This window comes from Magallana gigas, chromosome 2, assembly GCF_963853765.1.
Source record: "Magallana gigas chromosome 2, xbMagGiga1.1, whole genome shotgun sequence".
NCBI classification, from domain to species: domain Eukaryota; kingdom Metazoa; phylum Mollusca; class Bivalvia; order Ostreida; family Ostreidae; genus Magallana; species Magallana gigas.
This window is the reverse complement of record NC_088854.1, coordinates 31,532,234-31,545,628: the sequence shown is the minus strand read 5'-3', so window position 1 is coordinate 31,545,628 and position 13,395 is coordinate 31,532,234. Positions and strand designations below refer to the sequence as shown.

Genomic DNA, 13,395 nt, shown 5'->3' with positions numbered 1-13,395 from the left:
TTTACAGGAAATGAGTCTAGATATGTTTAACTATTTCCCCTTCATTTGAAATTTGATACCTTTGAAGTTTACTGGAATAACATATATATATATAATTTTAAATATTATCTTAAAACTCAATTTGTCAACAAATTTTAAACAAGAAATCAACAGCAAAGATAGAGATAATTTTATTTCCATTCTTACTGGAATATTACTCACAATATTCTAAATTTAAAAAAAAAAATTAAAAAGTCATATACATTAAATAATATCACTGTATTGACAAATTGTTGATATTATAAAGTTTAAATCAAAAGTAAACAGTACATTTAACTTTCACATTTTAATTAAACAGAATAACTTATATATGAAATGCATTGTTTTCTTATCAACTTGAACTATGTATGTTTTACACCTGTAATCTGCAAACTAAAAGGGACATAACTTTGAAACTTTGTAAATGCGTAACTTACTGCATCAACTATACGTGACAGTGGCAGAAAGGTTTTTGATGTTTTGAAAATGAAACATGCTCAAAATGTTTTTAAAAAAATAAACAGTGGTACTTTTTAGACAGTGCATTCAACACTTGTTTTGGATTTTAAAAATGCTACATTAAAGTACTAAGGGTATTAAGCCAATCCCAAACCTGTTTAGATTCCCTCTTTGGACGTTCTTATTTTTCAATCAATTCTTTAAATAAGACTTTGATGTGCGTATTCGATGTGATAGACCCAGGCTTATTGTCCCCTTATCTACAAGTTTTAAGGTAAAAACTTTGCAACTTAAAATATTTACCTTTACCGTGGAATCTTTTGATCTTCATTTTTGACCGGAAATGGTTGTTTACATCCTAAAAAGTAAAACCAAATCGGAAATCGGTAAAATGGGGAACTTGGAATTTACCAGACCGCACTTTCTATCGCACTAATAGTTTTTAGTTGACATCGTATATATTATCTTTTTCATTCAAATCGGATATCAAATAATAATAATAAAAAAACAACCGTTTCAATTTTCGGTTTATAAAGTTCAGCTGCTCTAAGATAATCTATGTTTCTACTTTATTCCATAAACAAGAGGTTTCTGATAATCAATCCTTTATCATTCAAAAGTGTATGGGAATGAACCGAATTCTATGCACATATCGTTTATTTGCGGTGGGTTTGGTTTTTTTTGCGTGTCACAGCATTTACGAAAATATGGTAAATCTGTAATCATTTTTACTTTGTGTTACTTGTGTGAATGTGATTAACGTTAATCGCGAAAAAAAAAAAACGAAAATTTGATAATTGCGAAAATAACCGGATATAAGGTATTCTGTATGCAAAACCTAAGGTATCTCTCTCAAGATCCCATGATAAGATCTGTTTTCAAGCCTTAATCATTTACAATTGAATTTTTTTGTCCCCTTATGATTCAATGTTAGACCTTATAATTGGAAAACATTTTTAAAAAATTTAATGTCATTTGAAAAAATGCAACCAGGACAAGTTCAGTGGCGGAAGAAAGTTTCTTTTTGTTTTTTGAAAGCCACGCCCAAAAAAGTCTTCAAATTATAATCACCAGTCGTTTAATAAAAGAGTTTGTGATATTGACAAGATAAACACTTGTTTAATTGAAGGAATACATTTATTTGCTCCTCTTACATGTACCTAACTATTCCTACGTTGAAGACTGTCACCTTTTTCGCATTCTTGATAAAAAAATATTACCAAAACAAATAGTTAATTTATTTATAATCGTTTTGGGGTAATTCTAATCACTTTTTACAACTTGGTTGCAAAATATGTAACTATATGTATAAAAAAAGTTTTTAATTGGTTGTTTGGTATGAATATAAAAAAAAGATTGTTATAAAATAGATCTATGTCTCAAAAATATTTTTCATCTTTGAAGAAGCAATTTTGACAGGGGATCTCATGACACCACCACTTTAGTGTATTGCGGGTTTCTTCTAGATACTTTGAATCAGTACAGTTAAACTGGCAAAAAACAGTCCGATAAAAATAGTATTATTAACAAATTTATAGTTCATGTCATTTCCATTCTGTCAAAAAGCGAAGAAATCATTACTTTAGTTCATGCGTCTGACTACACATATAACGCCCGTATCCATTGCCTCTCACGCTAAATTGAAACATTGAGGAAACATTCGGATACTTGTAATAATCCACCAACACGTACCGAGTTCAAACCCTATCATTGTAATACATGTATATTATTGCATTGCATAAACAAACACAATTCAACACACAAAATAATATTTACATGTCAGCAGTCATTATGTACACACGTGATTCCCCAAAACTGGTGCAACCAAGTGGTCCACAATAAAAATATGTTGGAAAAAGTTGTAGGCTGCATGAAAGCTTATTGATTTATCAATATATAGTTGTGTAATGTTTCGTCGGTATTAAAGAAATATTAAACGTTAATTAACATGCAAATTTTCCCCCAAAAGGACAGAGTACATTAAACCACAAATTAATTTCTTAATGTGTATTTCTATTCTCTTTTGAGAAGTGGACAGGCATAGCCTACATCCACATGTAGGCTATGCCTGTCCACTTCTCAAAAGAGAATAGTGATTTTCCTGTATAAATTTTGAATACCGAAAGCTTATAATATATTGCTGATGATGACTATTGGTTTATTCAACTCATTTGTTGGTTTTTCTTTCATTTCAAAGTGATACTTCAAATTCCGAAGACAAAAACGTGCGTTGATTCAAAATATTCCAAATGCCTGTATAGAAGCAATCTTCAACAAAACAAGAGTTCCAACCAGTCTCTAATAAAGGCAAGTTCGGCAACAACATATTTTCTTCTAGTATACGTAAAAGACAAACATAGGCAATTGATTTCTTTCATCCTATAGGGAATTGTAGCTTTTTTGTTCCATTTTCTTCCTGTATCAGTACAGAGAGACAACTCTGTCATGTAGTTATTACTCTGCAACTGTGTCATCAGATTTTTGCCATATTTTATCAGGCATTTGGAAAATTCCAACAAACTTGCATCAATAACCATTCTTTCTTATCCATGATTTCATCCATAATCCTTTACTTTACCAAAATAAAAACTCGTCAATAACTTGGAATTGCAAAAAATCATTTATTTTAACGTATCTCACCCTCCCCCCTCTTCTACAAACAAAAATAAACAATGAAATAATTAGCACTATTTAATACAGCTTTTAAGCCATTTAAAACAACAAAAGATATTTTTGGGATAACCCAAAAAGCTCTGGAATTTACCTGTTTTAATACAATCAATTTTTTAGCAATTTACATGAAATCTCATCCTTGATTTAAATATGGGCTTGGAAGATACATTGCTGATCCACAGATACAGCAAGGGAGAAAAAAAAAAGAATAGAAAAAGAAGAAGAAAAAAGGTTAACTGCAATGACATGCATTAAATATAATAATCTTTTTCTTATAAAAACTCTCTCTCATTTTTTGTCTGTACTGTATGCATTATGTTTCATCATGTAGAATTTAACAACTGGATTGCCACAGTCCTAAATAACCAAACACGTTTTGGCACAAGCTTTTGCTAAGCGCACAAAACCTACCAAAGTTTTTCTTGATAAAGCCAGAATAAAAAATAGAAGTCATAAACATCATTTTTTCCATTAAAAATATACATATGTATGTGCAGTTCCAGTTGTTGGTTTTCATTGTTTTTGTGTCCTTCCCAATACAAAATAGCACTAAACTTATAGAGCAGATGCATATTTCATGGTAACGTGTACCTCTATCATTACCTAATTGAGTTGAAAAGTAGCACTGTAGTAAGAAAATAGAACCAGACGCTTTCCATTTCGTACTGATACAAAAAATAATAATAGAATTTCAAAATACGGAACAAGGCCTTGAGTTGGACTCCATGTTTACGTCTGCGGTGTCAGCATTGAAAGACTAAGTGGTAACGTGGACTTCCTTTGTACTGTTGGTGGTTCCCTCTGTGTTTCCTGTGTTTGGTGGGGGCAATTTGGTTTGTTGTTGTGTGGGTAAACAATTGAGATGTCTCTCTCCCCTCACTCACTCCCTCTCTCCCGGACTGAAGTGTTAAGCAAGTCTCTCCCTCACACACCTCACTTCTGCTTGACCTTCAGCTGATATAAAATCCCAACATGGTCATCACTCTGGGTACCGTCCATCATCTGAAAATCAAATAAAGTCTCTGCATGAACTTGTCTGAATTTAAGATATCCTAACAAATAAAAATCTAATACACAGGAATGTAAACAGTTCTTATCGCACTTATTTTATACCAATGAATAGCATACACAGTGATATTGAAGAGACCTACCACGAGGCGTTTTTCAGTTTGCGTATTTCTTTTGTGGCCCATGTGGCTAGAGTCTTAGCCTTTGTGGCTTTGGAGCGCCGACCTTTGGTGAGCAAGCCTTGAATTGGTTCTTTGTCAACGAGTGGCAACATGCCAGCTCCAAATGCAGTACACAAATCTCTGTAACCCATAAATTTCGATTTCATTATTGTTAAACCAAACTTAATTTTATCATAAACAAAGTTTTATACCTCTCTTTCTATTGAAAATATGAACACATAATAAAACTAAGACTGTCTTTATGGTACTTTTATCTTCAGCATCATGTACAATTTATAGACATAGAATTTTGGGTTTCTTTCATCAATTATTCTTCATTAAAACTTTTTTTTACCAACCTTTGAATTCTCAAACAAATAGAGATTAACCCTATTTGTGTTAAGTATCAGGACCTTTGTCTTGGCTATGGTACAAAGAAATGTTTTACCTCCTCAAATCTTGAGTCTGTTCAGCAGAGCAGGCACTCAGAAAACACTAGCTAAAACTTATGCAAGAGATGGGAAATTCTGGCGAGTGCTCGCAAGGGCCTGCTATATTGAACAGGCCTCTGATTCTAGTATGTGGGTATGATTTATGCATGGTAGCTCAATGCATTTCCTCTTAAATCACAATAACAATCACAAGTACAATTCCATCATATTAGAACAGAATGACAAGTTGCAAATTACACCTCACTTGTCGTACATCTTGTGAATTATTTCTTAAACTTGCAAATCCGTTTTCTTTCACTTACCCAATAAGTCCACAACAGGCTGATATATTTTCATCTGAGTGATCCTCGTCTAGAGCAATATGTTCTATGAAGGACATTATATGACCAACATGGGGCTGTATTAAATTCACATCCGCTGTAAGAAAATTTAAGCAAAATAAGTGAAACATGCCAATTTTAATAGATTATATACATGTACCTATATTTTGTGGTTTTAAATATTGTTTTTTCTGTCGTGAAATCTGAAGAAGTGCCTATTTCAGTTGTTGAATGTAACACTCTTGAACAAGATCTTACCATTCGGTTGTTCTCCATCCCCTTTCAATCCCTGCACGATTCCTGTATAGGCCTCTAAACAACCTTCCCTTAGCTCATTAAGGTAGTCTATCATGTCATAATCGGTCTGAAATACAATTCAAAGGTAAGGAAATAAATCACTCTTGTTTGCCATGCATATCACAAAACAAGACTAAGAAAATGCCTTTTTTAAAAATAACTACACTAGGATTAACTACGCATTCTACTACACAAAAACTTAAGACCTTACCTTCTCCACCTGTGCCTGTGAGGCCTGTTGAAGGGTATTCATGACAATATCTAGGTATTTTTTAAAGTGAGGCCCAATGGCTAATGCTACATCACCAAAGACGGACAGTATCTGGGGTTTCACTGATCTATGTACAGTGGAATTCTGTGGAAGAAAAAAATCATATATATTGTACATCACATTAAATCTTCGACTTTAGTTACCATTTAAAAGTGTCACTATCTCCAACTGTTTCGATCCAAAATAGCAGTACAAAGCTTGATTTTTTAAAAAGAAATAATTACCCCTAAATTCTCCAACAATAACACCATAATTTCATCACAGAATGGCAACATTTTCTGTCCTAAAGCTCGACATAGATCTCCGACTAGACCAACAGCAGCTAAACAAACCTGAAATGTTCAATTGTTTGAATGAATTGAAAATGAAAAACAAACTACCATTTGATATTCCTACCATCATTGTATTTTATCAACATGGTATCTTATGATATCATATACATATCTTATCTTGTGATGATATCATATACATGATATCACATGATATATGGTGCATGAAGTAAAATCTTGGTATGAAAAATAAAGGAAATCTTACCGAGTACTCCTCTGAATTCTTCAAGCTCACAATCAAACAAGGTTTAAATGCTTCCATATATTTCATAAAATTGTCTCCGAGAACTGAAATGAATTCAAAGTAATCATCATATTAGACATCTAACTCAAAAATATAACAAAATCTACATGAATATTAAATACACAATTTATACAAACATGAATGAACAAGCCTAATGGGTTCAACATTTAAAAAAATATATATCATATTGCTATGCATTTTTACAAAGAATTTCTACTATCACTTGAAAGGTATCAACTACATTGTAGAAATTGACACAATCAGTCTGGAGTCTTTTACCTTCCACCAGGGTAGACACGGCCAGTAGAGCATCCTCTTGTACCCCGCCTGCCTTCCCCGAGGTACTGAACATGCGTAAGAGCGCACTCATCACCTGGTCCGAAATACTGGGGGCGTCCTCAGAGGTCACCTTCCTTAGAACACTCTGTAATCATACCAATGGTCAGTTACAGTGAATATCTGACTTTACACATTACACAATATAGCGCAGAGTCTGTACATCATTTACTGCACACATCTTACAATGAAAACACAAACAACTAAAGACAACTTTCAGTGGAAAATTAAAATGAGTTTTACCTGGAGTGTAGCACAAAGCAGAGACTGCAGATCATTGTACTGAGCTCGATCAGTGGAGACTTGTATCATATTCTGTAAACGAAAAGATTCATTCTGAATACCACTTCAATTAACCACAAAAAATCTTAACTTTTATCTTGAGACTTCCAACAAATACTTAAAGGGACTTGGACACGATTTGAGATCCAAAATTTTATTTTTATGTATAAAATGGTTTATTGGTGCATTTTAAATGATTGACCAAAATATTAAATGTTAAAGTCAAGTTACAAGCGAGATACAGAGGTAAGAATTTATAGTTATGTAAACAAAGATCGAGTCTTATAGTTGTTTACATAAAATGTAATGTAGAGAATTATCATTTCTTAGACAAAATGACATGTAGAAAACAATTTAAACTTATTCAATATCTTCTTAAATACTATTATCAACAAACGAAAGTTACATTTGATGGAAATTTACACCAATACAACGAATATGTAAAAAATGACAATATTCGAGCTTTGTTTACAAAACAAAGAATTATAAACTCTGTATCTTGCTTATAACTTGATATTGAGTTTCAAATTTTGACATAGCATTATAAACTTATAGATTGATCATTATTAACAATGAAAATGGAAAAATAAAATTTAATTTTTTATAAGTCAAATCGTGTCCAAGTCCCTTTAAAGTTTCAGTTTTAATCAAAAGTAGACGCAATAAAAAGTATTGCACAAAAAAATATCATTTTCACTGAAACAATATGATAAGCAAGGAACTGGTATTACCTCCATTTGTAGCACACGTTCTAATTTTTCTAAAACTACTAGAGTTGTTTTTTGGACAATAGCATAGCAGTCCTGAAATTAAAAGAGACAGAGACTTGATAAACCAAGCAAAAATCACTGCATCAATTCAGAAATTGGCACATTTTATATGTAGTTTATATTAGACACCACTTTTATTTTGCTGTACCTTAGGACTGTTTTTAATCATTTCCATAAGTGCCTCATAAGCTGCATTTCTCAAGTTATGCTGATTTCCATCAGATCTACATTAAAAGAAAAGAAATATTCCTTTAAATATATCTACATCATTTCCACCTCCAATTTTTCTCTTCGTGATACAATTTCTTTCCTTGAACGAGTCAACAAAACAAGGGTTACCTGTCAGTTGTTTGGATCAGTTTTTCTATTATTGGTTCAAAGTATGTGGACAAACAGTAAGTGGCGGGCTCAGCATTGTCGTCTCCTGTATCAGCACTGTCATAGGCAGCTTCAGCCAAACTGGAGAAAGCCTGCGAAAACAACAGATACAGTCCTTAGCAAAGTAATCAACATTTATATCACAAAATTTTTCCTAGAAACAAGTGATAGATCTTGAATGCTTTCAAATATGGAATTTTATGTTACCCTTTGCCTACAGATTACTATAAACTATAGAAAATCCGGTTTTAAAAACCTACTTCTCTAAAATCTTGTAGATGACTTTGTTATTGCTTCATTCCAGTGTACCTGTCACACAATAGACTTACCCAGCATATATTGCTGGCTACCCTGGGCTCGGCTGCTAGCCCCTCCACCATAGCCTGGAGGAGGGGCTGTAGGCATTGTTCATTGATGACTGCATCAGGCAAGATCTCACAGACACGCCCAACCGTCCAAGCGGCAGTGTCCCTAACCACAACACTCGCATCCTTCAACAGCTCAATCAGCATCGGCATGGCTTGTTCCACTATTGGCTTCAGCTTCACAGGATCTGGACCTTCCAATATGGAACCTGATAACACATGGAAGTCAAATTAATTTTAAATAAATAAATCTTTCCTAAAAAAGAAGAAACAAATGCCTTACTTTCTACACATACAAAATCACAACCCACCAAATGCCATGACAGCTGCATCTCGGAATCGCCAGTCCTGATGGTGAATGTTGTCCTTCACAAAGGGCAGGATGTGGGGCACTATGTCGTCCTCACACCCTGTGGCCATCAGCATCAGACAGACCCCAGCCGCCTTACAAGGATTCCACTCGTCATCGTCGTCTACCTCCTCCTGAAATCACAGCTCATATATATAGAGTTGTAACTTTGAAATAGCGGGTTCCTTGATTCAAGGCTTGGCTGTTCATACATAACTTTATAGTAAATGTTGATAAATCAAAGGATGGAGCCATCATGGAGGGGGAGAGATATTTGATATATATGCAAAAAAGAATACTGTGAAGGTTGTCCATCTATTAAGGTAGATCCATCATTACCAAAACCCTAACACAGACTCTCCATCTGACACTTAACTTTGAGGCAATTTTTAAGAAGTTTAACTGCATTTATATTTTCATTTTTAAACCGACTTGATACCCTCTAATTATTCCCTCTGAATTATTGATAATTATTACATTAACATTTTATATGTAAAATTGGTATCTAAGAAATTTTAAGATCATTATCTGTAATCCACCTAAAATTCAAGCTTTTTTTTTTTAAGAAACCCTATACTCATTTAAAGGAAATAAGATTATCTCATATTTTTTTTAAATATTACGTTGATATATATTTATATATAAGTTTATAAATGGTATATCTGTGCAAAGTGTTAAAAAAAAACTTGCACCAAAAGAACAGCCATGCAAATTAAACCCAAAGATACCACATCAAGGCAAGATATTGAATAGAATACAACATAATAACACTGTGAGTATTATTAAAAAATTAAATTGAAACTCTAAAATACTATAAAGCTTTATCTGTTAGATCTATGAATATAAAGTATAAATAAATAAAATTTTCACCAGAATATATGTCAAATTTTCTCAAGTTAGAAGGAAGAAATCTACACCTTACAAGAGTAAGTCAATACAAGCTGCAGGTCACGATTTCAATTCATAACTTTTTCATAATTTATCAAAATATTGATTCCCTTACCCCCTTCCCTACTTTACAGTTTTTCCTTAGGCATTCATGAATTATTACAGGTCCAATTTCCTAAAACCAATATTGATTAATTCAAAAGTCCAGGAATGTTGTTGGGGTGTAGAAAACCTCCTTCACCGGCGCCTACCTGAGGGCAGCAATTTCTTGCATTAGTAACAACAGGTGGTAGGCTGAATACGTACATGCATTACCTGCTTTGTCAAGCTGTGTAACAAGATAGGAGATAAATACTGCAGAGCGCCTTTAGCGTAGAATCGACTGGTTCGTTCTGGTGGTCTCCCTTGCTCAGCAGCCTGCAGGAAAAAAAGGGGGCATAAAACTAATCAAAATTGCTACAGGTTCTAGCAATCAAGTGAAACATCATTATAGAAAAGAACAAGAAAATGTTGAATCTTAATACCTCTGACAATTCAATAGCCAGGTCAACTTCCTCATCACAGACTGTGGACCAGAATTCAATTCCTTGCAGGGCTATTTCATCAACATCACTCTTCATGGCTTCCATAGTTATCTGTATGCAAAATCATTCCAATATAGCAGTCATTTGATACAAAATCTTGAGAATTTCCAAGGAAAGTATCTTCTTGTTATTAATATCTGTAGCCAACACTGAACAAAAATCCCATTTAATTCTACAATAACTTACTGCAAAGAGTGCTGGACCCATGTAATGCTCCATGTATGTATAGTAGAGTGACATAATCTTCACTAAACACTGCAAAGCGGCAACTCTGACCTGAAATATAACAATGAAATAATTTCTAGTCACTATACACTGAACATAAAGAGAAACTAAATCTTTTTTTTAAATAAAAATTGCCTACCCTTGTGTCTGGAGATTGTGTTGCCTCACAAACTACTTGCATTATGAAGTGTCTCTCTGTCTGCAAGTACAAGAACAATAAATTTTAAAACTCACAATTTTCATGCTTGAATGAAAGATGTCACATCACCATGCCAAAATCACACTTCAGCTTTTTATTACCTCTTTGTCGAAATTGGCTTTCGTAAATTCTAACGAATTCAATAATGCATTGGTTGCTGCTAATCTCACATGGTTGCTATACAAAGATAAAACCATAATTTTAAGCAAAGCTTTGTAAAGAAACTTCATGTATTTGATTTGCTTGCCATTTTCTGATAATCTGTTAAACTGAAACATTCTATAAAGTAAATATCTAGCAAAAAAACCTTGGTTCTTCCTTTTTCATTCCATGAACAATGGCTGTGAGGATTTCGTTGGACTGATTTTGAAGAATCTCTGGGTCCTATAATGCGACACAACTATATTTTAAACTTGAGTCAAGAAATAAGTACATGGAACTCTGTCTGTATGCGAACAAATACACTTAGTGCATACATGTATACTGCATAACAAAAATAGTTGATGACATAATATTTATCAGACCTTGCACTAAGTTCTGTTTACTATTACAACCCAATATGCCCTTAATCCATTAAAAGGTGTAAACTTCATATCATTGAAAATTACACTGCTGACAAAAACATTTCTATAATACTATAATATATGTAGTTAATCTACAATGACAAAAATCTTACAATGTCTTGGCAGATATAACCAATGGCCTCAAGTGTGGCTTCCTTCATCATTTCTGTACTGTTTTGGTTGGTCACGTTGCTTGTTAGAACAGCGATCAAGTCTGGCCACATACCAGCTGGAAGCTCGGCACAAGCTACATAGGCTACGCATTGGGCAGCTGAGCTAGGACGGATTGTTTCTGTTCCCAATGCAGCCAAAATCTAAAAAAAAATATATAAGACAGCTCAAATTACCAAATTAAAACAAACAAATAACAATTTATTTCAAGAAATGGGAAGTAAGCAAAGACCTGTACACACAAAATTCTTACATTGGCTTTCACTACATTTCGTACATCGTCAGGAAATGTTAGCCATCTTTGTTGATATTCCGCTTTAATGTTGGAGTCTTTGGAATATAGAGCATTTTTCAGCTGTATACCAGATTGCATTCGAGTGACAGGGCTGTTGCCTCCATGTTTTAAGATTTCTGACAAGGACTTCAAAAATTCTTGCTAAAATAAATAAATTGAATCACAATGTCATTTCCTGCAAGAATTTCATTTATCATGCAGAATATTTGTGTCGGGCACCACAAGTAGATCTTTCCCCCAAAAAATGACATTGACGTTCCCAGCACTGGGTTATTCCATATTGAAGTTAATAAAAAAAGAGGTTAAGAATAAATATCTTTTCTATTGGAAAACTTATACAAGTTCTTTATCAACACGTTTGTTTCCGCAACTGATGCTGAAAAAATAAAGCATACTCGAAAGTATTTTGAATTTGCACCAGACTTTTTGCAAAAAGTTAGGAAAACAGGACAATAAACTAAGGAAAAGGAAACAATCAATAAAAAGAAAATCAACAAGTTTGGTCACTTAAAACTATTATACTCCTAATTACAGATGATGAGCTAATGACTTGCACACGTGCACGCAGTCCTAGACCAATGGAGAGGTCAATAACTCATCAATCAAAAAAACTTACTAGATTGGTCTGAGCTGCCTGTTCCAGAAAACGCTGGGCTGCTTCCAACTCTTGTTGATCTACAAAATGAAATTTTCAATCAATAGACGACCATGATTCATTCAATGAAAATTTGTAATACTCATCACTTTTGAATCAAACATGTCATTTTAACTTTCTCTTTCTTCTTGAAGAAAAATCGTTTTTCTGCGCATACCTGGAGATACTGTCTTCTCAAGCACACTCAACAGATCCATGTTGACCGCATACACCTATCAAATTGTTCAGTTATAAATAAGATTAAATACGACAGTTCCTTTCGATTGTACCGGTATATTCCATGTGCAATGCGGACGAATCCAAAATGGCGAGAAAAAGGGATAGAGAGCTAGCCTTTGTGTATCAGAGATTTTAATTGGTTCAGACAGTGGAAAAGTGGGCGTTTCTATGAATAATGAACCAATTACATTTCTTCTTGTTTAAATATGATATAGTCTTACCGATAAAGAAACCTAAACTTTTATAACCATTTTACAGCAAAGTTTTTAATATTATCGAAATGACACAACTTCAATTAATTATTTTAGGATTTTATATACTGGCCATACATACAAAAGCATAACATATTTTATTTAAGAGCGCGTAATAGAACATGTAAATAGGCGCATCTGTCTATTTCATTATTTTCGCGCCAAAATATTATTAAAGATGTCCAAAAAAAATTAATAATACGTGCACGTACTGTATATGCAAACATTTATCAATACTTTCGTTTTTGCTTATCGTCATCTGTTCTCTGTACTGTTCTCCTCTGTATCCAGATATTTAGTATTAGGTCACGGTTGATTTATCAAATTTTCTTTGAAAACGCAAGTTTATATGCATATTGATCAGTCGTGTTTACGATCCAGATTGCTCCTCTACAACAAACAGAATGGATCGTTAGCCATTTGGGCTAGCGAAGATGATAGAAAGGTTGTTTCATGTATTCAACTATTTATTCTTTATTTTATTTTTTTTAAATATCAAATTCATTAGCTGATCATGAAAGATAACTGTTGAATTTGGGGGTGGGGGTGGGCAGACTCAAGGCAAGCAAAAAAGAAGAAGGGTAAACTTAATTCCCACAATCATGGAAATCCTAATCCGTAAGGGGCCGGGGG

General features: G+C 33.5%; 2 protein-coding genes across 7 annotated transcripts in view; both read right to left on the bottom strand.

Annotated features, from left to right (window-relative positions):
• The window catches only part of LOC117681208 (tensin-3-like), a 38,908-nt gene extending 38,064 nt beyond the window's left edge, over positions 1 to 844 (bottom strand). The window contains exon 1 of one of the 4 annotated variants that reach the window (XM_066076145.1): positions 781 to 844. The gene's annotated coding sequence lies outside the window, so the exon portion shown is untranslated. The remainder of the gene's footprint in view (positions 1 to 780) is intronic. The other 3 variants (XM_066076150.1, XM_066076151.1, XM_066076153.1) reach the window with 3 other exon arrangements.
• A 2,230-nt stretch (positions 845 to 3,074) lies between these two features.
• Positions 3,075 to 12,610, bottom strand: LOC105317890 (importin subunit beta-1). Of its 3 annotated transcripts, XM_034446350.2 has the most exons (24): positions 12,450 to 12,610; positions 12,254 to 12,312; positions 11,596 to 11,778; positions 11,285 to 11,485; positions 10,916 to 10,992; positions 10,710 to 10,785; positions 10,549 to 10,608; positions 10,371 to 10,460; positions 10,125 to 10,235; positions 9,907 to 10,017; positions 8,675 to 8,846; positions 8,328 to 8,572; positions 7,960 to 8,090; positions 7,769 to 7,844; positions 7,582 to 7,653; positions 6,812 to 6,883; positions 6,512 to 6,656; positions 6,194 to 6,276; positions 5,884 to 5,991; positions 5,600 to 5,743; positions 5,350 to 5,455; positions 5,074 to 5,188; positions 4,302 to 4,460; positions 3,075 to 4,152 (listed from the first exon to the last, which is right to left on the bottom strand). In XM_034446350.2, coding segments are annotated over exons 1-24 (2,637 nt in total). In that variant the 5' UTR covers positions 12,490 to 12,610; the 3' UTR covers positions 3,075 to 4,151. The 3 variants fall into 3 exon arrangements, with proteins under 3 accessions (XP_034302241.1, XP_034302240.1, XP_034302242.1); XM_034446349.2 differs by lacking the exon at positions 3,075 to 4,152 and having other exon boundaries at positions 4,298 to 4,460; XM_034446351.2 differs by lacking the exon at positions 3,075 to 4,152 and having other exon boundaries at positions 4,298 to 4,460; positions 9,916 to 10,017.
• Positions 12,611 to 13,395: the final 785 nt, after the last annotated feature.

Bases quoted from the DNA above. Each gene is read 5' to 3' on its own strand.
- LOC105317890 (XM_034446349.2), bottom strand. From the start codon at position 12,489: ATGGATCTGTTGAGTGTGCTTGAGAAGACAGTATCTCCAG. The intron at 10,993-11,284 runs GTAAGATTTTTG...GTCGCATTATAG, and splicing joins GTTATATCTGCCAAGACATT to GACCCAGAGATTCTTCAAAA. The intron at 10,461-10,548 runs GTAGGCAATTTT...GTTATATTTCAG, and splicing joins CACAATCTCCAGACACAAGG to GTCAGAGTTGCCGCTTTGCA.